Below are 25,448 nucleotides of genomic sequence, written 5' to 3' on the forward strand. Positions count from 1 at the left end.
AGAAAATAGTAGAACTCAATCATGTTTTGCTAGCATAGGCTTTTCAGGGAAACAGGCTTGGAATCAAACCTCTTTTGCAACAATTACTGGAGTACGATGCCAGGCATGCTACTTAATATTTCTCATTTTCTGTTTCTTCTTTTGCTAAATGAGAATATCTCTCCATGTTTTCATAGGGATAAAATCAGATAATGTTTATAAAGCACTTAGTCCATGGTTCATGGTTCATGGGAAACTCTCAATAAGTGGTAAATAGAAAAACAACCACATCTATAACCACAATCATAGTGCTTGAAATCAAGTAGTATAAATGCTTACAGTTTTTCAGACAAAAAGAAAAACAAACAAAAAAACCCACACCTAACTAGAATACCCATTTCCAAGCATTCACTTTAAAAAGTTTGTCCTAATGTGTGAAATTATGCTTGTAAAACTATTTAGCTCACAAATGTAATTCTTTGTTTCCTTGATACAGATGGTGGTGATGATGTATTTGCACAGACTTATTAATTTTCTTCCTATTTAAAACTTAAAAATATTATTCCAAACTCATAGAAAGAACAATAAAAATTATTAGTAACCTTCAAAAACAGGGTGGCATAATAGATACTTCAGCAGTGTGCACATTGGAAAGTTTATTTTCTTATCTTTTGGATATGGGTAGACATGCCAGTATCCTCTTTTTTTATATAGTAATGGTTGGTTCTGGGAAAACCTTTTCCTTTCTTCTTCTTAATAGTTAGAGAAAAACTATTAGAAGATACGCCTGTCATAAGACTTAAGACTAAGCTCAGATGGTCTTGTAAGTATCAATCTGGAATTGAAAAGTGAAGACATGGGGCACCTGGGTGGCTCAGTCAGTTAAGTGTCCGACTTCAGCTCAGGTCATGATCTCATGGTTTGTGGAGCTGAACCCCACATAGGGCTCTGTGCTGACAGTTAGGAACCTGATGCCTGGCTCAGATTCTTTGTCTCCCTCTCTCTCTGCCCCTCTCCTGCTTGCACTCTGTCTCTCACTCTCTCAAGAATAAATAAACATTAAAAAAGTTAAAAAAAAAAAAAAAAGAAAATTGAGGATGCTTCCAGCTATGTCAGTTCTTGGCAAAATACTTCAGTGGATCGAGTTTATGTTTGGGCCTCTTCTATTTCCCATTTCCTCACTTGCTCCCCGTCTATCCAAAGTATTGAGTAAAATGATTGTTTTTGTTTAATGATACTGGTTAAGTAATAAGTAAAGCATTTGCTGATAAAGACTTAAGATTCTTCCTAGGGATTGTTTTTTAACTTTTAATTTCAGAATATTATAGACTCACAAGAAGTTGCAAAAATGGCAGAGAGGTCCTATGTACCCTTCACCCAGTTTCCCCTAGTGGCAAAAACTTATATAACCATAGTACATTATCAAACTAATAAATCAACACTGGCATAATATGCTAACTGGACTATAGACAGAAGAATATTTAAAGAATCAGAAATTCTCAAGGGCCAAAGGAAATTGTTGCTCCTGTCCATGTGCACCTAGGTTTTTGAGCATCTCCCTGGTAATCCTAGATTAACGTTCTGTTTTCACGCTATCCCTTCTGAGCTGGGATCCTGTTTTGGTCGCCCCTTAGTCTTATTGTTTATTAAGGTCATTGGCATTCAATAAGTATTTTTGGTTAAAAAGGTGACTAATAATTGCTTAAGTCTTTATACGCATTATCTCTCAGAATGTGCATGGTCTAGGGGAAAGAGTATAGACTTCGAAAACATTCTAATCCTGGCATTTATTAGCTTGAGTATCGTGGCAAGGTACTGAATGTCCTTCGTTCTTGCCTTCCTCATGTGCTTCATTATATCTACATAATTGAGTTGTTGTAAAGATTCAAGGAGGTACTTTATATAAAAAAGAAGCAAACATAAGGGCTTGGGATATAGTTAGGGTAAAATATTTTATTGCCATTTTACAGACTAAGGGTCACTGATTTTATTGCCATTTTACAAAGTGAGGCTCAGAGAAGGTAAGTCATTGCTGCAAATCTTAGAGCCAACACACAAAGGTGCTGCTAAGCACCTTAGAGCAGCAGCCTTCCGTGGTATTACATTGCCTTTTCCACTGGAAAAATGGATTAAAGAAAAAAGAGAATCAACAAGCACAACAGGGAAGTTACAGAGATTTAAGATTTTGTCCTTATGTAGTTGTTGATTTCTTTTGCTATGTGTGTAGGAAACCCTCTCTTAGTGGAGCTGGATGAGGAGATGAACTAGAAGGTGAACCATGGGTGTGGGGAGCTATTTCGGAGGTTCCTGAAAAATCCCCTTCCCCCCTCCCCCATTCAGTTGACACCCTATAGCGAGGAATGTTGCGTGCCAAACTGCATCAGATGTTTATGTTCTCATCCCTTGCTGAAGGCATGGAGGGGTGAGAAATTGGACCCCTTAAATATTCACAGTATGTGGTCAAAAAAAGTTTTTTAAATCACAAGGTAACTTAAATTTAAAAAGTTGGAAAGTTTTGACATCATCATCATCATCAGCTACTTTTATTTTCTGCTCATGAAAATAATTTTTTTTAACAAAAGGGAATATGTAAACATGGAAATTTTTTATTAACCTGAATTGGCTGGAAACATGTTAGTCAAAGTTGCTTTTCAACTTGCTCTGACCCACCCCTTTTTTAAAAGTTTATTTATTATTTAATTTGAGAGAGAGAGAGAGAGCACAGGAGGGGCAGAGAGAGAGAGAATCCTGAGTAGGCTCCACACTGTCAACACAGAGCCCAAAGTGGGGCTTGAACTCCTGAACCATGAGATCATGACCTGAGCCAAAACCAAGAGCTGGACACTTAACTGACTGAGCCACTCAGGCACCCCTGCCCTGAACACCTTTTACATACTCTTGTCATACCTTTTAATTCATCATACTAGGATGCCTAATTTGGAAGTATCTTATTGGCCTTTTTAATCTATTCCTTTCATTCAACTAAATAGGAGATAGCAAAATATGTTATTGATTTATGAGGCTGTTGGCTAAAATGTCAAAAAGTCTGGTAGCTTAAATACTTGGATTACAGTGAGAAACATTCAATTTTCGGTGGTGGTTTGCAATTTGTTTTTTGGCTCTCTAGTTATGAAAATGGGTAATGAGTCTTAAATGTAGAAACTGAAACAATGAAACTTCTTGGAGAAAACATAGGAACAAAGCTCTTTACAAGGATTTTGGTAGTAAATTTTTTGATATGGCACGTGAAACATAAGCAACACAATACAAAATAAACCAGTGGGACTGCCCCAAACTAACAAACTTCTGCACAGCAAAGAAAAACCATCAAAAAACTGAAAAGAAAACATCCAGAAAAATATTAGCAAATCATATATCTGATATGGGGTTAATACCCAAAACACATGAAAAGAACTCATACAACTCAGTGGCAACATCAACAACAAAAAACAAACATATAACCCAATTGAAAAATGGGCAAAGGACCTGAATAGATATTTCTCCAAAGAAGACGTATTTCTTCAGGGCCAACAGGTACATGCAAAGATGCTCAACATCACCAGTCATGCACGAGGAAAAGGCGAATCAAAACCATAATAAGGTATCAACTCACACTTGTTAGAATGGCTACTATTAAAAGGACAAGGATAAGAAATCTGGCATGGAAGGAGAGGAAAGGGAACCTTTGCACACTGTTGATGGATTTGGAATTGGAAATTGGTATAGCCACCATGAGAGGACCCTCAAAAAGTTAAAAATAGAACTACCATATGATCCAGCAATTGCACTTCTGGGACTATATCCAAAGGTAGTAAAAATGCTAACTCAAAAATGATACATAGCCCTGTATTCATAGCAGCATTATTTACAGTAGCCAAGACATGGAGACAAGCTAAATGTCCATCAGTGGGTAAGGGAATAAAGAAGTTGTGGCATATATACGCAATGGAGTAGTATTCAGTGATAAACAAACAAACAAACAAGAAAATTCTACCATTTGCAACACACGGATGGACCTTGAAGGCATTATGCTAAGTGAAATAAGTCAGACAGAGAAAGACGAATACTATATGATCTCACTTATATGTGAATCTTAACAACAACAAAAAAGGAAAGTCTCAAAACTCATGGAAAAAGAGGTAAAATTCGGGGTTACCAGAAATAATGGGGGAGGGGCTGTGGAGGGAGGTGCTGTGTGATGTATGGGGCAATGTTAAATGAGTAAATCCTAAGATTTCTCATCACAAGGAAACAATTTTTATCCCTTTCTTCTTCTTTCTTGTCTTTTATATTGTTTTTATATAATAAGATGGATGTTATCTGAACCTACTGTCTAATCATTTCACAATATATACAGATCAAACCATCATTCTGTAGGACTTAAACTCACAGAGTGATATATGTCAGTTACTTCTCAACAAAACTGGAATGAAAATTGGAGTATCAGTGACCAAGATTGGAGATAGAGAAAGCTAAGAACTAGAATGCTTTTCCAGGATTCTGAATTGTTTCCTCGGTTTCGATGCTGTCTCCCACCTCTGACCATTAAAAGTAAGGTATACTGGAGATCAAGAGAGGAAAGGAAAAAAAAATCACTTTGATACAGTACATGCCATCGGAACTGGGAAAGCTAGGATTGAAGTTTACTTGGAGATATTCTCAATAGAATATCTCAGTGAAAATCAACTTCTGCAAACTTTGAAGAGATGGAGGAATGTAAACACGCATGTGAGTTCTAAATGTGTTAAAGTTTATCATTCCCAGCATCATAAGGTGTTAAAGATACCCAGAAGGTTTTCTTTCTTGATTTGCTTGGACTGCCTCATAATTTAGTACCTAAGAGACATAAACATTTTATTTCTGCTTACGTAATATAATTTAAAGAGGGTTTAATGCAGAATGTCTCTCCCTTGCTTAACATTATTTTTTTCTGAAAAATAAACTATAGCATATATGGAGAAAAGCAAAAATTGTGATAATAACAAAAGTGAAAATGCCCATTTGGGCTCCTGGTGTGTTTATGCTTTTCACTGCTTTGTGCTTTTCCTTATTATTTTTTTCCACAGCATAGTGAGAGATCTTGTTAAATAAAAAAAGAGTTTTATGAATGCATTTCTCAGTGAGAAGGCACACCTATGATATCACATCACAAAAGACCAGACCACAAAGCGTTAAAACTACACAGAAACCTGAATACATGTAAAGTCTTTCCCAGAATATTTCAATGGACATCTTACTTGAACACGATCTCTTTAAGGACTGCTTCTCTTGAAGCATTATAAAATTACTTATCAAATAATTGTTGCTTAAACAAATTGGTTGTTATGAAGCACAGGTTTGTATGTCCCATTAATCTTTCTCAACTACTGACTCTGCCAAGATAGTCCAGTTTCTAATATAAATGCCAGAAAAGACTTGAGAATAATTCTGAAGTGAGATTACAATTTTATCAGAAAAGAACATTTTTATCTTAAAAGCATAAATGTAAGTAACAGACATTTTGTAAATTGTGATTAGTTCATACAATATTATTAAGGTATATACAGTTAAATACTGAGCATACTTACAATATTTACCCAAAATTAAGATGCAGAAGAAGACAGGACCCGATGTCATTTCCTTCTTTTTGAGCAACTGATTAATAAAAGTGAACACAATTTGGTCTTGGTTGCTGAGTCGCACACAGCTCACGGTGGTTTTGTGCTATTTCTGTCTGCAATCTTAGCAGCTACAAAGCAGTTCACCCTCCTTCCTCTCTCATTTCCTCTCCCTCTCTTTCCATTCCCTTTTCTTTTCTTTCTTCCCTTCTGTTTCTCAGAATCTCTCCTCCCACCCTCCTTTGCAAAAAGTCTTAATATCCTTCTTTACACCCCCTCCGCACATACACCCCCTGCACACACACACACACACACACACACACAGACCAGCGGGAACACAGACAAAGCTGACCAGTGAGCAAAAGTTTCAGACAGAGAACATACAAGCTCTTCTTGTTTACTCTAAACATCTTGTGTCTATGTCCCGCCACAGTGTATAAATGAGGGTTTGTGTGAAGTGACAAATGTCTGAGCTGATCGAAGTCACGCTACTAGAAAGAAACTGAGCTAGAGATACATTACAAATGAAAACTATTTTTTCCCCTCAATGACTTGGGACTAGGAAAAGTACAGAACTACATGGGGCAAAATGCCTTTGTGGAAGTAACTATAAGGCAAGAATTAAAATGTAACTATAGCATTCTTTTGTGATCTGAGTTTAGGCATTTGAATGATAGGCTATTGCTTATAGGCAAATACAAAGGAATAAAAAACACATCTGAAATTTTCTTGAGCCTGTGAGTTTTACTCCCAGTGGAGAGAGCATGACAGGTCATTGGTTGTGGAGCACAGCCTTCCTGGGTTCGAATCATAGTCCGATTCAAACTATAGTTGTGTAGTTGCTTGCTCTTGGCGGACCTTTGGGTTTCTGGAGGAAACTATCTGGAGGAAAAAGGCACGGTGGCTGTGATGATGAGCATAGTGCATACTGAGTGTCTGGCATAGGTTCGAGTGCGTAATAGGTGGTTACTAAGTAGCAGCCATTCATAAGATGATGGCTTTTATCGGTAGGAAAAAAAAGGAAAGGAAAACAAGGTAAAACATTTCCATGTAATGCTTTTTTCTTTTTTTTTTAATGTTTTATTTATTTCTAGGAGAGAGAGAGAGAGACAGCGTGAGCAGGGGAGGGTCAGAGAGAGAGGCAGACATAGACTCTGAAACAGGCTCTAAGCTGGCAGTCAGCACAGAGCCCGACGCGGGGCTCGAACCCACGAACCGCGAGTTCATGACCTAAGCGAAAGTCGGACGTTTAACCAACTAAGCCACCCAGGTGCCCTCCTTCTTTCCTTCTTTCCTTCTTTCCTTCTTTCTTTCTTTCTTTCTTTCGAAGCCTATTTCTAAAATGTGGCTAAAAGGTTATATTAACACAACTCTCCTTTTTTCCTGTAGAAGTAAGTAATATCATGAAAGGAGAAATGAGGTATAGGAATCCTTACAAGTCCTTTATTTATCAGTAGATTAATTTAATTAAAACATTGTTATTTTAGTAGAAATGTTGATGGCTAACTGAATTTGACTGCTCATTTAATGCACTATAAGTGTTCATTCAGTGTTTATTCTTTATATTAATGCTTGAGATGATTTAAGTGATTAATGATTTTTTATCTACTTTAGAAATAGTGTTTCCTGGAAGGATGCTAAGGGATATATTAGGGCAGTATTTGAAGGGAAGCCCAGAGGAAGCTTCTCAACAGTAAAGCTGAGGCACTTGCTTTAGGAATTTTCCAGCAGAAAGTCGTTTTCAAAGTAATCCTGATGTTCTTTTGTTAGCTTTGAGGATTTTGTCTGAGCTGATGATACAATTACTGGGCCAGTAGCCAGGAAGCACTTTTAACAATATATACATGTGTTGTGTTTTTAATTTCAAATTATCCATGGAAAACTTCAAAATAATTTCTCAATTCGCTAAGACTGTAGTATACTTAGCTAAAATGGATATTTATCTGGAAGAACAATTTAAGACTTTTTTTTAGAATAGCACTTCTTTCTTATTTTAAGCCAAGATAGCAAATTTGGAACATTAGTTTCATACAGGTATATTGGTGGGGAAAACACAGGAGTGAGAGAAAAGTACCCTTACCATACATTGCAGCAGGCACTGTTGGGATTTGGGGCCAGAAAATTATTGTAAGGTGCTATCCTTTGCATGGTAGAATATTCAGCAGTATCCCTGTCCTCTTCCCACTAGATATCAATAGCAGTCCCTAGCTGGGCCAATCAAACACGTCTCCAGACTTAGACATATGTTCCCTGGGGGGCAAGCTTGCTCCTGGTTGATAACGACTGCATTGTAGCCAAAGCCTTGCTGGAACAATGTTTAACTATTGGTGTTTACTGAATACTAAAAATAGACTTCTTCTCACATAAACTTCTAACTAAAATGTGTTTTCTCATTTTGTTGTTCCGCAGTTTGAAGACATACCTTAAAGAGTTTTAGAAACAGATGGTGTACGTTCCTTGCCTTCTCTTCCTGTTCATCTTGTTCAATTCTAAGCTTACACTATGGACCTGATAGTATCTGTGATGTCATTGCCTCTGTTTGGCTGAGTATTTACTTCATGGTTTTCCACATCAGATTTGGTGCTGACTCAGACTAACAGTTAACACCCTTTCTTACCTTGGAGCTTCTTCTAAAATCTTACTGACACTCTCTGAATAATCACAAAACTTTCTATTTGAAAATTACTTCTCAGAACAACCTACGGTCAAACCAGACACACATTATCAACCTGTGTGCACTATATAGATTCAAATTTCTTGAAAAAATTTGTTTTTAATATTTTTATTTTTAAGAAACAGAGGGAGACAGAGTGAAAGCAGGGGAGGGGCAGAGAAAGAGGGAGACACAGAATCTGAAGGAGGCTCCAGGCTCTGCGCTGTCAGCACAAAGCCTGACACAGGGCTTGAACTCACAAACTGTGAGATCATGACCTAAGCTGAAGTTGGATGCCTAACCAACTGAACCACCCAGAGGTCCCAAAGATTCCAGATTTCTAATCTGTGGTTTTTTCCATCCCACTATCATTGAACTATACTAGTATGTTTTTAACGTCGTATTTTAAAAGTAGATAATGACACTTAAGGAATTTTTGTCTATGTGTCTCAATCTATTTGTCACCATCATTTCCAACAGTAGAAACAGCCATTTTGTTTAATGTGTTCTTAAAATTTTTTTTTAGAGTTTATTTATTTATTTTTGAAAGAGAAGAAGAACCTGTGAGGAAGGAGCAGAGACAGAGGGGGACAGAGGATCTGAAGTGGGCTCTGTGCTGACAGCAGAGAGCTGGTTATTGGGCTCGAACTCATGAACCTTGAGATCATGACCTGAGCCAAAGTTGGACCCTTAACTAACTTAGCCACCCAGTTGCCCCTAAAGGTTTGTTTGATTGCAGACCTGGGATAGTCTCAATGAAAGAGATTGGTAAAATCTCAGTTGAGATTTCTATCTCGATTTAGGATTAATTACACTGTTCTGAAATGAAATGACTTCTGGAGAATGATGTCAAGCAAGTTGTGCATTGGGACAGAGCAATGAACAGGTACAGGTATTTCAAAAGATATTTTATACAGAATCTAAACAATTTCACTCTCGATCGAAGCTATTATATCATTTTAGCAGAAAATCAACCGTTAAATGGTAAACCAAATCCCATGCGGATTCATGTGTTGCCTTGAGGGTTATAATAAGAGTGTGAGAGAATTGAGTAATTCTCTGAAAAACCGATAGTGTGAAGAAGGTGAGGACAGGGTTCACAAGCTCATTACTATGTATCCATGTATGTATCTATCTGTTTATCTATCTATCAATCAGCATCTTATGCAGTAAACATCAGTTGATGGCTTTTGTTAAATGAAAATTATGTACAGAATTTAGTATTATTACCCTTGCCTTACTTGGCTCCCTCACACAATTGTAATTGATGGCATAAAAGTCTCAGGCTAACTCTATCTAGATTGAGCCTACCTGGTTCAAGACCAAGAGTATTAAAGGAGAAATATAGTCTGTTGATGGAGCCGGTGGATGGGATCCGGAAACTAAACTTGCTGGTTCACATCTAGCAGCCTGCATGCTCTCTGAGCAGCCATCTCTGTCCCTTCTTCCACACATGCCCATTGTGCCTGCTCGGTCATGATAAGTTTCAGCTGCTTCAGGTTCTGAGCTGGAGCTTTAGCATCCCTGCTGCCATTGAAGCCTTGCCTCTCACCCCACCTCACTTGCCTATGATTTAGCTTGTTCTTCCCTCCATGGAAAGATTTACTGTCCTCAGCTCCAGCTTCCTAATCCCAGTGTTCTCCCTTTAATGCACTGCCGGTCTGTTGCTGAGGCCTCTGCATGGCTCGCCTGAGACTGCCCGATTTATGTGAGGGGCATCTCCTACACGCTGGAAGGAAACTAAGTTAGAAAAGTAAAGATGGCTTGTCCCAGTAGTGCCAGGAGAGGATGGCGAGTTCCAGTCCAAGTTTTGCCATTGATTAGACATGTAAACTCTGGTAAGTCACTTAAATGCTCTGGTCCTCTGTTGTCTCACCTGTGAAAGCGATAGCTACTCTTTCATTTATTTATTTTGTTAAAGATTTATTTATTTTAAGTAATCTCTACACCCTCATTGGGCTTAAACTCACAATCCTGAGATCAATAGATGCGTGCTCTACTAATGGAGCCAGTCATGCACCCCAGTAGTTGATCTTTTAGGGGAATTATAACCCTGTCATTTTATGAAATACAGTAATCTGCTTCAGAAAAACTTATAAATTAGTGTGGAGATAGAATGTATACATATGAATTACCTTAAAAATATTTTTACCAAATTTTGCAACAAATGTAAATTGGTGCCATGAGTGTAATGTGGCAAAGAAGGTATGAGATGGTGTCAAGGAGGCTGGTACAGAGAACTAGGTGGGGTCAATTATGGATCATTCTTTAGGGAAGAAAATCTGTGTCGTGAGTGTGGAAGGCAGACAAAGTCACGGGCTGACAGGGAGTCATAGAAACAACATTTTGCTTCAAAAACAAGTGCGTGCAAACATGTGCAAACAGCAGGTCTGGATGGGTCTAGGCCAAAATATAACCAAGAAATGCTATTGTAAAGTCAGGGAGTAATTAATCACTTGTTGGAAAGTGTCGGACGTGAGGTTGACTAGATAACAAAAAGTAGGATATAAAAGTTGCTATCAATTTCTGAGCAGTAAATTGATATAATAAAAAAAGACTAATAAAGAAGACAAGTCTCATGACTGTGTGATGCAAAAGATGAGAAAGAGCAGACTTCAGTTAGGGAGATGAGGCTGTTGTGTAACAGACGTAAGTCAGCTATTCGGGTTTAGTGTGGCTGCAAGGGCTGCAAACACTGGCCATTGCCAGAAAGAAAACAGTTTTAATTATGGTTGATTATGAACAGACTTTGACTATTTATTTATCTGTTTATTTATTCAGACTTCGACTTTAGGCGAGATGTCCAATAGAAGTACAAAATGAGCCACATGAGTAATTTAAAATTTTCCAGTCACCACATTAAAAAAGTAAAAAGAAATAGGTAAAATTAATTTGAATGATACATTTTCTTTAACTCAATATATCCAATATATTACCATTTCAACATGGAATCAGTAAAAACATTACTAATGGATATTTAAGTACTTTTTTCTTTACTGTCTTTGAAATCTGGTATGTGCATCTTACACACACAGCACACCTCAGTTTGGGCTAGCCACATTTCAAGTACTCAGGATCCATGTGTGGCTAGTGGCTGTCATAGTGGACAGTGCAGCTCTAGAGGATGGCACAGGAAGTTTTCCTTAAGATTCCTTCAGAAGTTTTTAGATCTGAAGATCAAATAAAAATAGTCATTTTATAAGTACATAGAATTTTAATAAAAACAACGGGAACAACATAAGGTTACCAAACAGTTTTATTGCGTAAGAAACAACAACAACAAAAACAACAACAAAAGCCTTACTTACCATTTTTTTGGCCATGATTTTATAAATCTCAGGACATTTGGTTACTGCACAATTAAGGAAAATATAATGTTCAAACACAAAACAGTCCTTTAAACTAAACACGGTTTCATAAAACATGATGACATTGTATTCATTTTTCTCGTTTCATTACAAATCAGTAACGACTTCTCCAGGCCCTATCTGTGGACCATAATTTAGGAACTGCCAATCTAGTCTAGGCTCAGAGTGTGTCTGGTAGCTCAAGTCCTTTAAAACCTTGGTAGACTGCAAGTGCCTTTGACTTTGGGGCACTCAGCAATTAACCAAAGTTTTTAGAGTCTTGGTCAACCAATTTAGGGGCTGCCTTTGTGGGTCTTCCTTTTAGCATGTGCTGGAGTCCCTAACCCTGTTTTAAAGGCGGCTAACTTGGCTTCTGTTTCAAAGCAAGGAGAAAACTGTGTGGGTTCATGTGGTAGAGCTAATCTGCCATCTAATGCCGGGATGCGTTCTAGGATTGGCACTCGATGAAGAGAGGCATTGTTACCTCTTTAACTCAGAGGTTGTCCTGTGGGGCATCTTGGAGAAAGGTTGGGAAACCAGGGTTTCCGTATTTCTTCAGCTCCTTGTAAGTACTCCTCTTCTTAGTCTGGATCCCAACTTTTGGTTTGGGTACGTAATTGGATTTTTACAGCGCTGTAAATAAATCATCATCTGATCTATAGTGATCTGTATAGAAAAGGCATTTCTTATCTTTATTTTTCTTTTTTGCTTTTAGAAGGTCTCTCAGGCAATGTATACTAGATTACGCTGTTATAAAATACAACCACAAAAATCTCAGTTGCTCAAATCAACAGAAATTTGTTTCTCACTCTACATGACCATCATGGGTCAGTGGGAGGTTCTCATCATTACGGTCTCTCAGGTATCAGGCTGATGGAGGTTCCATATTGACACATGCGTCCTTGATTATCAGAGCGGGAAAAAGGTAACATGGTAAATTGTACACTGGCTTTTAAAGATTCTACTTGAAAGTGATATACATCATATCTGCTCACATTTCAATGGCCTAATTCCAAAATGGTAAGGGAAGGACAATTCAACCATGTGCCTGGAAGAAGGGGAACAGAACTGTTATGATGAACAGCACCAATGACAGCTTCAACCTGCCTGTCTGAATACCTGTAAGCATAATACACTAACCTCTTTTCTAAGGGAGACTTTGAGAGGTTGAATCTAGTCACAATATCAAGCCGACAGATCATAATCTCTGAATGATATATAAAACGGGTATATCTGACTGGTATCTGTCTGTGGCTTCTCTTGACCAAACATATGTGAACTGAAAAGGAAGCTATCTTCCCCCAATATGCAATGGTGGAAGAGGGACAAGGTAATTGCAATAAACGTTCTCACTAGAAAGCAGAAGGTGAGGAGAAGCCCTATAGATAGCTGTGTGTAGCAATTCTGAAATCCTGCTGAGCAGATGAGGTGAGGCTCCTTACCCTGAGGATGGGGAATGTTCATTAACTAGGCTGAGTCTACTCCCTGCAAGAGGCTCCCCTGTCCATTGTCCATTGTCCCCCTTGGTCTGCACTCTGGAGGGTCCTTCCTCTGTATTATCTGATTTTCCATATCTACAGTGGATGTTGAAGAATATGTCCTTCAATGTTAGAGTTGGGGGCTGAGCAAAATACACAGCTTCCTATTTAAAATTTTTTTAAAATATGTATTTATTTTTGAGAGAGAGAGAGAGAGAGAGAGAGAGAGAGACAGAATGTGAATAGGGAAGGAGCAGAGAGAGAGGGAGGCACAGAATCCAAAGCAGGCTCCAGGCTCTGGGCTATCAGCACAGAGCCCATCACAGAGCTTGAACCCATGAACTGTGAGATCATGACCCTAGTCGAAGTCAGCTTATCCAACTGAACCACGTTAGTGCCCCTACATAGCTTCTTTTTTGCTTTCAGATGGTTGGGTATCCAAGGTTGTTTCACAACTAGAACAATCACCATTTTTGTTTTTAAGCTTAGGTTGATAGTCTTTGTAGTAGGACACCTCTCTCAAGGACTTCGTTGCGTTCTTATTTATTTGATTCTAATTAACTTCATCTGTTGGTGTCCACCTCTATAGTTCTTTTCTCAGAAGTTTTGTAAACACAATTCCCTGATTTATGATGCTACTTTTTTGCCCTCATGCCTATGCATCTCTTTGCATTTAATGACGTAATTTCAAGTAACTTGAGTATTAAGTTTTGTTGGAGCATCCACTTCCTGTCTTCTCCCTGAGACATTTGGTCCAATTGAAAGGCTTTACAGAAACAGAGTGTTTGTTGGGTCTTTGCTCTTAGAAATTTCAGTATCCTCAGAGATTTTAATAATGGATATAATGGGCCTAACTTTAATTTGATTTTTATTACAAGGTTGATTTTGATTGGCCTTTGTAGCTAAGAAAATCTTTCAATTTTATTTTTTATTGGTTGTGGTTGAAAAACACATGGTTCTTCCAATCCTTCAAGTGCTGAAGTCCTGGATTCTATTTCTTTTTCTTTCTTTCTTTTTCCCAAACTGGACAATTCTCTGCTAAGCTTATTTGCTTTTTATAAAATCTTATGAAGCATACACAATGACAACCAGCAACAGCAACAGCAGCCACTAAATTTCTATAATCTCTTGTCCTAGGATTATAAATTCTTAAGGTGCACTGTCTGCTTGCCAGGTTATCAATGGTGACAATATTACTAAATGCTTTGTCACTATGTAATATGGATAACTAGCCTTACAGTTTCGACAGCAGTTTCTTTCCTGTGTGCCACCTGACCTTTAAGCCAATGCCACATGTTCTCTTTTTGTTGTTATGAGAGCACACTATGTCTTGTTACCAATTTCTTTAAAAATTTTTTTAATTTAATTTAATTTTTTAAATATTTTATTTATTTCTGAGAGAGAGAGAGAAAGAGAAAGAGAGACAGCATGAGCAGGGGAGGGTCAGAGAGAGAGAGAGAGAGGGAGATACAGAATCTGAAACAGGCTCCAGACTCTGAGTTGTCAGCACAGAGCCCTATGCGGGGCTCAAACCCATGAACTGTGAGATCATGACCTGAGCTGAAGTCGGATGTCCAACTGACTGAGCCACCCAGGCACCCCTCCTTACCAATTTCTGAATCAGTATACTGAACCAGTATACGTTATGAGGGGGCAGGGGCTGCAGTAAGAAACAGCCCTCATGGAAGTTTATTTCTCACATTATGATCACTCAGGGACTTGACAATATTCTCTCTTGATACACACTTCCACAATTGTTGGGGTAGGAGAAAGGGAAGGTGGCATGCCACACTCTTGTCCTAAGACATGACAATTGATGGCTTTATCAGATGACTTTATATTGAATGGCTAAGTTGTCAATTTACGAGTCTGGGATGGAAGAATCATTATTGCTTTCTACCTCTTATCAACTCAGTTATGCCCACATGTTAGCTTTTCTTACGTATGACAACCCACTTCCCATTTTTGTATTCGTCAGGATTCTCTGGAGTGCAGGTGACAGAAATCCAACTCAGTCAAGCTCATCAAGTCTCTTTGTCTATTTCCATAGGTCTCTTCCTCCTCTCTCTCTCTATTTTTTAAAATCTCTGCTTCTCTATGCTTTATTACTTTAGATAGATTTTCTCTGTGTGGTTGACATAATGGCTGTTGTTAATCTCTGGTTGTTATCTTTTCCTGTCCACGATCCTCAAAGCAAGGACACACCTCCTTGTCTAATTAAAGAATTGTTGGTGCAGGTCTCTGCTTTTAGGTTACATGTTTGGCCATGAATTAAGCATTGTGTCTAGGGGAACAGAGCCTTATAATTACCTGAGACTAGGTTTTGCATTTACTTTGATGATTAGAAAGTAGTATAGGATACATTATCAGAAGATGAAAGATGGGTAGGATTGGTGAGCAGATACACAGTCTACCACAGTTCAGAACTTTCTTCTGCCAGTACGTTTAGAAAGCAGTAGTACCAAGGCTGAAAATGTTTAGGAGATATTCAGAGATGGTGAGTATAGTTAAGAGGAAAATCGGGCAAGGGTTGGGGCTGAAGACTGAAAAAAGAAAGATCGACAAAGGTAAAGACATATGGTAAGTGAATGGATTAGGAACTCAATTGAATGACAGTGTCGTCAGATTTTATGAGTTGGTGTATATGAACTTATGAAGACCAAGAATAGTAACTGCTGTTGTCATAATTGTCATAAGAGCAAATATTTAAAAAGTACTATATCATGATGCAATTAAGTTTATGATTTTGCTATGTGAAGACAGATCAGTTCTGTCATATTACTCTTCTCCTGGTGAGATAATACTCTCAGGCTGTGCGACTGAAATAAGAAGGTGTTGGAAAAGGAAATCCTAGTTGTGAAAACAAAAATGTGTCTCTTATTTCTCATTTAATCTTCTTTTAGAATTACTAGAGGTCAACTGGAATTTCTAATTTATGGTTCATTCCTGTGATAGCTTGTCATGAAATAGCTGCAGGGAATTTACCTTCCAGAGACTAATCTAACTTGGGTCTGGGGGTAAAAATCTTAATGAAGACATTTTTTGGCAGCTCCTCATTCCTATCATGTTGACAGATTGCTATTTACCTTTTGAAAAGTCACCTTAGACTTTTGAAATGTGAAGTTGGGTTTTCTCCACATGTGTCTGTCTGTAAATATATCAAATAGTTATTAGGGTCAAATGTCTTGCCAGATTTGCTATAGGGAAGTCAGGAATTTTCTGGGTGGAATATTGTGAGTCATGTGTACATGTTGGAACCAAGGTGGGGGGGGGGTGGTGGTGGAAAGGAGGTACTAGAGAAATAGCAGCTTCAGTCATGGCATAGAGGGACAAATTATGAACTAAAGCTAAGGGGAGTCATGAAAATTCACCCTGCAAATACCAAGAATCAAACAGGTACTTAAAAAAAGTTAAGGTACTAACAAGTATTGGGCACTAACAATGAAAAAAGAGAGAAAAAGGGCAGGTGTGGGGACAATGAGGTTCTGGAAGTAGAAGCTAAATGAGTCAACCTTGTAGGCTCGACCTCTTGCCTCTGAGACTATTATTAGCAAGGAGATGGGACATCTTAAACTTTGTTCTTGATACCAGTGTATGTCTGGTGCCCGATCCCTGCTGAATTCCTGAAGGAAGAGAAGCTTGGCAAAACAGTGATGCATTAAAAGATTAGGAAGAGTAGGGCTGGAGAGACAATGAATCCAGGTGTGTTATGTCAAGTTAGTCAATTGATGGCGGACTTTATTTACTCGCATATCGTTGATGATTGGCATTGGTATTGGATTTATCTTTTTTTTCTTTCTCTAGGATAAGTAGTAACTATTCTTTACCTCCAGCAATTTACTCATCTTTGTTAATTAAAACTTTTTTTAATGTTTATTTATTTTGAGAGAGAGAGAGAGAGAGAGACAGAGTGTGAGCCGGGGAGGGGCAGAGAGAGAGGGAGACACAGAATCTGAAGCAGGCTCTGTGCTGAGAGCACAATGCGAGGCTCAAACTCATAAACTCCAAGATCATGACATGAGCCAAAGTCGAATGCTTAACCAACTGAGCCACCCAGGTGCCTCTCATCTTTGTTAATTTTAAAGTTAATTTAACTTTATAAGTTAATTTAGAATTTAGACTTTATAAGTCTTTACATCACAGTAGTAATTTATATGTTTTGGAAAGGCTGGGAGAATTGGTGTTCTTAGCATCATTAAAATGAGTTTCTTGAACAGGGTTGTTATTACGATCACGCTTGATTATTAAATGACACAATAAGAAAAGCAATCTGAAGTCCTGAGAAGTAAACTTGTCACCTTGAAGTTATCCTCCTCATCACAAAATTCTCTTTACCTGCGCTAGTCAACGTGGAACAGAGGAGTTAGTTTTCAGAGAGCTAAACACTGAGAGGCAGTCGACAAACATGTTAATTTTAAAAAGTGCTTCAAATTAACATGAAAATATGCAGGGCCTAAAGTCTATTAAAATTCAGTTCTTAGGCACACATGTTTAATAATGTGAAGTTTCAAATCTTTATTGAGTGAAAAATATTTCCTTTGGACATTAATTTACACCATAAGATTCAGGAATTAGTATTGTGGGGCAGTAATTTATTACAAGGGCTACATTTATTTATTCTCTAACATATCGTGTGCATTTAGGATTCTAAGGTAAGTTGATTTTTTTATTAAATGCCATTTCTTACATTATCACATAAATGGTGACACGATACATTGTGCAAATTGGAAATGAAAAAAATGTGACCTTGTTTTAAAATGAGGTACAAATAATTGGTAGCAAACCACACTCATATTCATGTATGACTTTAGAAAAATTTTACTTTACATGTAGTCAGAGGTTGCTTTGTAAATTTTGGAAAATCTGTAAACATATGTGGAGTCAATTTTAACTCAATGAATGAAGTTGTTTTTATAAGGGTTATAGAGTGTCTTTAACTTTTTATTATTCTGAAATGAAAGATAGGTATGTTCCTTGGACACTGTTTAAAAACTGAAATAAAATAAATTGCTTAAAAGCAATAAAGTGCTTAAACTTAAAAAAAAGATATAGTATAATAATGTTAGGCATATTTGTGATTTGAAAAAATAGATATTTATAATATTATTTCTTTGTACAATTCTTTTAAGAAATATTATGAGGTCAACACATTTTAGAGTCAGAAGTATAAAATGTTTTAATTTTCTTTAGTAGCATTTTAAAGTTTTTTTCTGGCAACAATTTTTGTTTCTTATTGGACCTCTAGGACGCTTTCTAACAGTGGTTCCTCAGAACTGGTTACAAATATGAATTCTCCAGCCTCGTACTGATTCAGAAATTTCAGGGCGGAGCCCACTTATCCCTGGTTTAACAAGACTTCCAGGTGATCGTGATACACACTCAGGTTTGAGAATCAGTGGTCTAGAAGGAGTGAGATCTGTCTTGTCTCATTTGAGGCATGGAAAAATAGTGAAGTATTTTTGTCCTCAAGTATAGGTCCCACTCCTTTGAACTGGCAAAACCACATTGCTTAAAGAACACCCATTGGCCCAGATCATTAAACATAAACAATGAGAGTTCCTTTTATGGTGACTTTTCAAGTTGGCAATGTGGAAAACAAGCCGCAGTAACAATGCAGGGGGACTGCAAGGAAAAGTTATGTTTATTTAATTTTCAGAAAAATGCATCTTTGAAAGTGGTTAAAAATTAAAATCAAGGTAGCCTAGAAGACCAATCAGTGACTTGAAATAAAAACTATTTTATCTTTTAGTTGTTTATTTTGGAAAATATCTTGGGAATCTATGAAGGAATTTTAAGAACATTAAATGGTCGGGCTCCTGGATGGTTCAGTTGGTTAAGCCTCTGACTTCTGCTCACTCATGATCTCACGGTTTGTGGGTTCCAGCCCTCCATTGGGCTGACACTGGTAGTGCAGAGTCTGCTTGGGATTCTCTCTCTCTCTACCTCTTCTGCACACTTGCTCTCTCTCTCTTTCTCTCTCTCTCTCTTGTTCTCTCAAAATAAATAAATAAACTTTAAAAATGTTAAATATTCTCTTAAATCAGTAACGTGGGGAGCAATGGGGGAAATATGTATATAAACAACTGGTTTTACATTGCCTGCTTTTGATGGGAACAAGAAAAATCTTGTATTTTAAGTAGCGCATTTGAGGCCCAGTGATTTTAGAAAGTTCTCTTATGAAGCTTGAAAGCCAAGCTCTATTATTGGAACCAAACTTGGGCCTGCTGTATCTAATTCCAAGAGAAACACCTGTTCGTAGATCGCATTGCCATTTTAAGTGCAGTGAAGCAGATATAATTGTGACTTTGACAGTTGTAGGAGTAAGGATTATTGCCAAATGCCATATTACAGCCTGATGAAATATTTCCTGAACTAATTTACATTAACTGATTTACTGTATTAAAAAAATACACATAGTTCTTTATTTTTTTTTTTTAAATACACATAGTTCTTAAAGAATCTCCAAGGTAATGTATGGCTTCTCCCACTGAACTAAAAGTGATTTCAATTGTATAAGTAAGCAGGCTGTGGTTACCAGCTGAACAGATTTTCTTTCCTTAGAAGCAAATGATGTAAGTAATAGTTATGAATGTCTAGTGCAGAAGAGGGTTTGTATTTGTTGAGTTCTGCATTTTAATATAAATGCCTACCCATGTTATTTAAAAGAGGTTTCAGAATTTTGCAGTTATAATTGTGTGACTTGGATTTAAGTTGAAATGATCTAATGTGAGACGGTAAAACTAAAGACAAATAATGTTATGATATTTATATGTGGAATCTAAAAAAGATGACCTTGTAGAACCAGAATGTAGAATGGTGATTTCTGGGGGTTTGGGGGTGGTGGAGGAATCGGGGAGATATTATTTCAGGGATAAACTTGACACTAGAAAATGAAGAGTTCTGGAGATCTAAGGCACAGCATGGTTACTATATGTACTGTATCTATTATATATACTGTATTATATGTATTATATTATTATATGGTTAGTATATATACTGTATTATGTACTTGAAATTTCTAAGAGACTAGATCTTTTATGTTCTCACCATAAAAAAGAATGATAATTACGTGACAGGATAGAGTGTTTGCTAAAGCTACAGTGGCAATTATAGGACAATATGTATCAAATCAACATGTTGTACAACTTAAACTCTAAGGTGTATAACAATGTTATATGTAAATTATGTCTCAGTCAAAAAGAATAGACTGGGTGGATTTATTTCTTGAGCTCAAGTAAGAAGTGGTTATGAGACCAATGCAGGAAATGTCACTTTTCTTCATTTTTCTAAATACGTTAAATATGATTCTACACCCACACCCACCTGGCTCCATCCTTCTCTTCATTGGATGGTACAGGAAGGATATCCAGGACCCTGGATGTCCAGGGTGGTCACCATAGTTTCCATTGCTTTTTTGATAAGTGATTGCAGGTGTCAACAACTTTGCAGCCCTATTTCTTGAGACAGTGATGCTGTTTTCAGAGCTTGGCTCCTCTATAAGTCAAACACAGTGAGTGGACATTTACCCTTCCCTCCTAAGCCAGGTATGTAAGGCTCAGAACCCAGCTCTCGGCTTTCCACGTTAGAACTGTTCTTCTCCTTTGAGATATTGCTGATGAACTGGGCACAGGTCTCAGCACTTACAGAGCCTGCCATCCTATGGACCTCCCAGTATTGCAGAAGCCAAACCTCTCACTGGAAACTTAAGCAAAGTCCCTCTTCTGGTCTAGGGTGGCTGGTTTCCCTATGTTTCCCTCAGTGACTCCTGGAACTGCAGTATTTCCTGGATTGTCACAGGAGCAGTTTCTACAATCTAATCTCTAATCTCTCCCCTGGTAAAGTTGAGACTGGGAAAGAAAGATTAGGTCATTCTGTAGGGAAAGGAAGTTGAGCAAGACTCAAGGGAGTACGTGCCACATCTATGAGGGGGGGCAGCGCTGAAAGCCCCAAAGGATTCACTTTTCTTTCCAACCAGACTTGCTCTAAAAGCAGGCAATGGTTTCTAAGAAACACCAATGCCCAAGGGGCCCTAGCATATCCTTGATACTCCTGTTACTTCCATACACTGGCTAACCATTCACCAGGAAAACCATGACACAGGAGGAGAGTGAAAAGGAAAGCGACTCAGAGTTCCTTTTCTTTTCAGCAGCCCTTTCTGATTTTTCAGTAAGCTAGAGTATTGCAGAAGGTCCTGTGTCAAGAAGTGACATGGCAAGTTAAGTTAGCTCTATGCAGTGTTTCCACTGTTTCACGAAGTATTAATGTATGAGCTACAAAATACAAATCATGTAAGTTTGATGATTTTGCATACAAGTTAAGTCTTTCTTCTTTCTCTTTCTTTCTTTCTCTCTCTTTCTCTGGTTCTAGTGCTTTCTCTCTCTCTCTCTCTCTCTCTCTCTTTCTTTTGGCACAGAGCCCAATGCTGGGCTTGAACTCACCACCCTGAGATCAAGATCTTGAGCTGATATCAAGAGCTGGATGCCTCAGTGAGCCACCTGGGCACCCCTGAGATAAATGTTCTTATAGGGTTGCACTGAAAACCAGCATTGTACAAGGTAAAGATGGACAGGAAAATTCATGCTCATAATTTAAAATTGTAATTTCTCTTTACTTAGAACAATATTAAACAGAAAATAAAAAAACACTGTGACAAGTTGAGAGATATCCAATAAATACATATGTGTGCTTGAGCTAAGTAGTCAGAGAAGGCCTTGCTAAGAGTTGACATTTGAGTTGTGCCCTGAATGATGGGATGGGGCATTTTCATACCTTCCTTCTCTACATAGCCCTGCATCTTTCTGTTTCTTTGACTCTCTTCCTGCCAGCGACTTTTCAGACCCCATCTTGGCTCATGATTCCCTTTATATGTATGAACATTAGGTTCTTCAGAACATACTTCCTAGATATTATTTCTGAATCTACACCTCTGGCTCAAACCCTTTTAGGGTAGGAGCATCTGGGTGGCTCGGTTGGTTAAGCATCCGACTTCAGCTCAGGTCATGATCTTAAAGTTAGTGAGTTTAAGCCCCAAGTGGGGCTCTCTGCTATCAGTGCAGATCCTGCTTTGGATTCTCTGCTTCCCTCTCTCTCCATTCCTCCCCTGCTTGCATGTGCTCTCTTTTTCTCTCTCAAAAATACATACATAAATAAGTAATTGATCTAGGAGGTCATTGGTACTATTGGCAAGAGAAGTACCTTTAAAAGGTGATGAAAAAAAAAGATTAAATTGGTCTGGGAAATAAATGAAAGGTAGTAATGAGGAGTGGGTGACTAAAATATTTTTAAAAACCCAAACTTTTGGGGTAGAGAATTTGAAGAAAAATATAGACCCTGTTTCCACGTAAAATGAATGTGCTCATGAAATCATACATAATTTTTAGGGGATTAAAAAAACCAGTTGAAGATTACTCAAGAAACAAAAGGGGTGCATGAACACACAGTTAAGGACCCCTCCCCTCATCCTGGTTAATTTCATCTGCACTATTGGTGTTAGACACACCAAGGATTCTGAAATCTGTGTCCTCAGCCCAGCCTCAGCTGTGCATAACTGACTGCCTTCCATACATTTCCACTTCATATCTCTAACTCACCTTGATTCTGTATGTTCAACAAGGAACACCTGCCACCCCTAATCATCACCATTTTGTAACAGGAAGAAGCTTAGTATGTCTGACTCCATATTGTTTCTATTTCCCTAGCTGCTGTGACCTATAGCATGTAAACTTCTGCCTAGCCCTGCACATAGGCATGTTACAACTAAGATTTGTAATGACTGCTTTTTATGTGAAACCTACCTTACTCGAGGAAATAAGGAAATATGTATAGAAATGACTATACAAGGTTTGAGCTATACAGGAACAATACTACCAGACTCCAGTACACAAAGATCAACTGACCAAGAACAAAGAAGTTACATGACCTTCCTCAGATGTCTCCAAGATGTCAGTCATCTTTTGGTTCTAACCCCTTCCACTTCCTCCTTTTGCTAACATAAAAGAAACTCTAATATCACGCCAAGAAAATGTGGTTCTTTGGGATAATAGTCCCCCATCTCCTTGGTTTCCTTGCCTTCTGATTAAGTCACTTTCCTTGCCCCAATATCTTGCCTCTTGACCTACTGGCCTGGCCTGTGGCATGCAGAATGAGCTTGGACACTAATTGTAATTTCTTCCTTCCCCTTTCACCTTCTGCTTCCTCCTTCATGCTCTGTCTTGGTGAACAGCAGGACTGCACTGACCTATTCATCAACATCCTTTCTTCCATGGTTCCAAAGAGCTCCCCAACCCTTCATCTTTCCCTCCTTCCCAATGCCACATCTGCTCTGTAATCCCACCTGCATTGCTTTTATTTATGCCTCTAATTTTTTTCTTGGATATTATTGGAGAGTGAGGGTGCCATGGAGATCTTGAAGAATATAGCAAATGCTTGGAAAACCCATTCAGAAGAATGGGCAAGTTTGCTGACATGGAATTGCTGAGTAGCACTGGGGGCTCAGTCAGTTCTCATTAAGAAAGAATTTTCCTCTCTTTCCTGACTTAAATTCCCCATAAAATAGCAAGGGTTGAGAAGTTACCAATGCATAATGTCTCCGCCCCCAACCTGAGAACAGTTACTGAGTTTCTCATTACATGGTCGTTGATCAGTTAAACAGGTTCACTTCCTTTAATTTCCACATCTTTTCATCTGTATTTCTTTCTTTTGAATTCTTTCAATATATCCCTCATACACTTTAGTGTTTAATTCAGAACTGGACGTTTGGTCCTAGTACTTTAGCCAATTCAACAATTATATGTATCTTTTTGTCCTCAAAAAATTGGAGGGCTTGTGGTAGCTGAAAGTTAGGGAATGTTGATTAAATTTGTGCATGATACAATTAGGCAAAGCAATTAAAGGCAATGCAATAGAGAAAGTAAAAATGCAGAAAAAATATACATGGTTAAACATCAACATGTCTGGCATTGGAATGGGTAGAGAGAATGTGAGGCCAACATAAATGATTAAGCATTGACTGTAGGCATAACAATGAGTTTTGATTGTAAGGAAGTCTTTTTTTTAATTTTTAATGTTTTTATTTATTTCTGAGAGAGAGAGAGACAGTGTGAGTAGGGGAGGGTCAGAGGGAGAGGGAGACACAGAATCTGAAACAGGCTCCAGGCTCTGAGCTAGCTGTCAACACAGAGCCTGATGCGGGGCTTGAACCCACAAACTGTGAAATCATGACCTGAGCTGAAGTCGGACACTCAACTGACTGAGTCACCCAGGTGCCCCTGATTATAAGGAAGTCTTAATGGGAAACTATTATGGCAGTTAAAAGAAAGGCAGCCTGAAGAGATTTTTTTTTTTTTCTGTCATTTTTGCCCTTGTGCTTTCGTCTTCAGTGGTGCTCCAAGAAGCCCATTTAAGGAAGGAGCTGTGCTCTGGGTTTTTTCCCAATCTGTGCTCCTATCTCTTACTCCCACAGAGGCAATTCTGGTTTCATTTGTTTCACATATTTGTCTTCTCTGGAAAATTGTACTTAAATGCAGAGTTCTAGGAAAGAAAAAGAAGGAAAATCACTGTTGTGTCTGATGAGTGAAGTTACTCTTAACACAAAATATTTCTTGTCATTGTTTGAATTCTTCCCTCAAAAGTCAGAATTGTTAAAATGTTATTTTAGACAACATGATTTATGTTTCCTATATGCCTGTATGATGTATCTGATTTGAGAGTTCTAAGATTTACAAGATTTTACTGTCTAGATCTTAAGTGAAAAATTCCTTTCATCCTTCCTAGCTGTAATTTTGTAGAATCATAGATTTTAGCAGTGAAATAAAACCCAAATAATGTGCAGTCACCTTTCTGACTTTTGTGGGTTAGTTCTAATTATTTACATTTTATAGATGTTATATGAGGCTTAAAAAAGTGACTTGGCCAAGATGTATTATGACAAAGGGTGCCAATGAAATTCAGATCTTTCATGTAAATTGGTATAGATTTTGCATTAAATATAGTGGGGTATTCACATCTTGAATACTTTGCTAATTAATACCAACCAAATGTGAATGAGTCAGAGGATTAAATTTTTACCATTTCAACATGGGGGTAATATATTACTTAATTGCTAGATGTCATCAGTTTTTTATTTTTTCAATGATATTTTCTTTTCCTCTTTTCCTTCATAGAAATTGGTTCTCATTTTGTGGCTACTGCCACCTTGCAGCCCCCTGAAAGGAGTCTATATATTCTCTCACTTCAGGGAGACACTGGAAACCCATCCCGCATGTTCTTGTATTCTAGAAGCGCTTGCTGATCATAATCCCCCCTGATTAAAGCTTAATTCTGCCTTGAAATTTATTCTTTCACCTACTCCTCTTTCTTCCCCTCTATGTTGCTGTCATTTACCTTCCTCTCAGTT

General features: G+C 37.9%; 1 protein-coding gene across 5 annotated transcripts in view; it reads right to left on the reverse strand.

Moving 5' to 3' along the window:
• RXFP1 (relaxin family peptide receptor 1) overlaps nt 1-5,864 on the reverse strand; it is a 111,430-nt gene extending 105,566 nt beyond the window's left edge. For 4 of the 5 annotated variants that reach the window (XM_039256868.1, XM_039256869.1, XM_039256870.1 and 1 more), the window contains exon 1: nt 5,547-5,860. In XM_039256868.1, the coding sequence (XP_039112799.1) occupies nt 5,547-5,595 (49 nt within the window). In that variant the 5' untranslated portion in view covers nt 5,596-5,860. Of the gene's footprint in view, nt 1-5,546 lie in introns of all 5 variants that reach the window. The other variant, XM_039256872.1, reaches the window with a different exon arrangement.
• Between the last annotated feature and the right edge of the window lie 19,584 nt (nt 5,865-25,448).

This window comes from Hyaena hyaena, unplaced genomic scaffold, assembly GCF_003009895.1.
Source record: "Hyaena hyaena isolate Hyena2069 unplaced genomic scaffold, ASM300989v1 scaffold_592, whole genome shotgun sequence".
Classification (NCBI taxonomy): domain Eukaryota; kingdom Metazoa; phylum Chordata; class Mammalia; order Carnivora; family Hyaenidae; genus Hyaena; species Hyaena hyaena.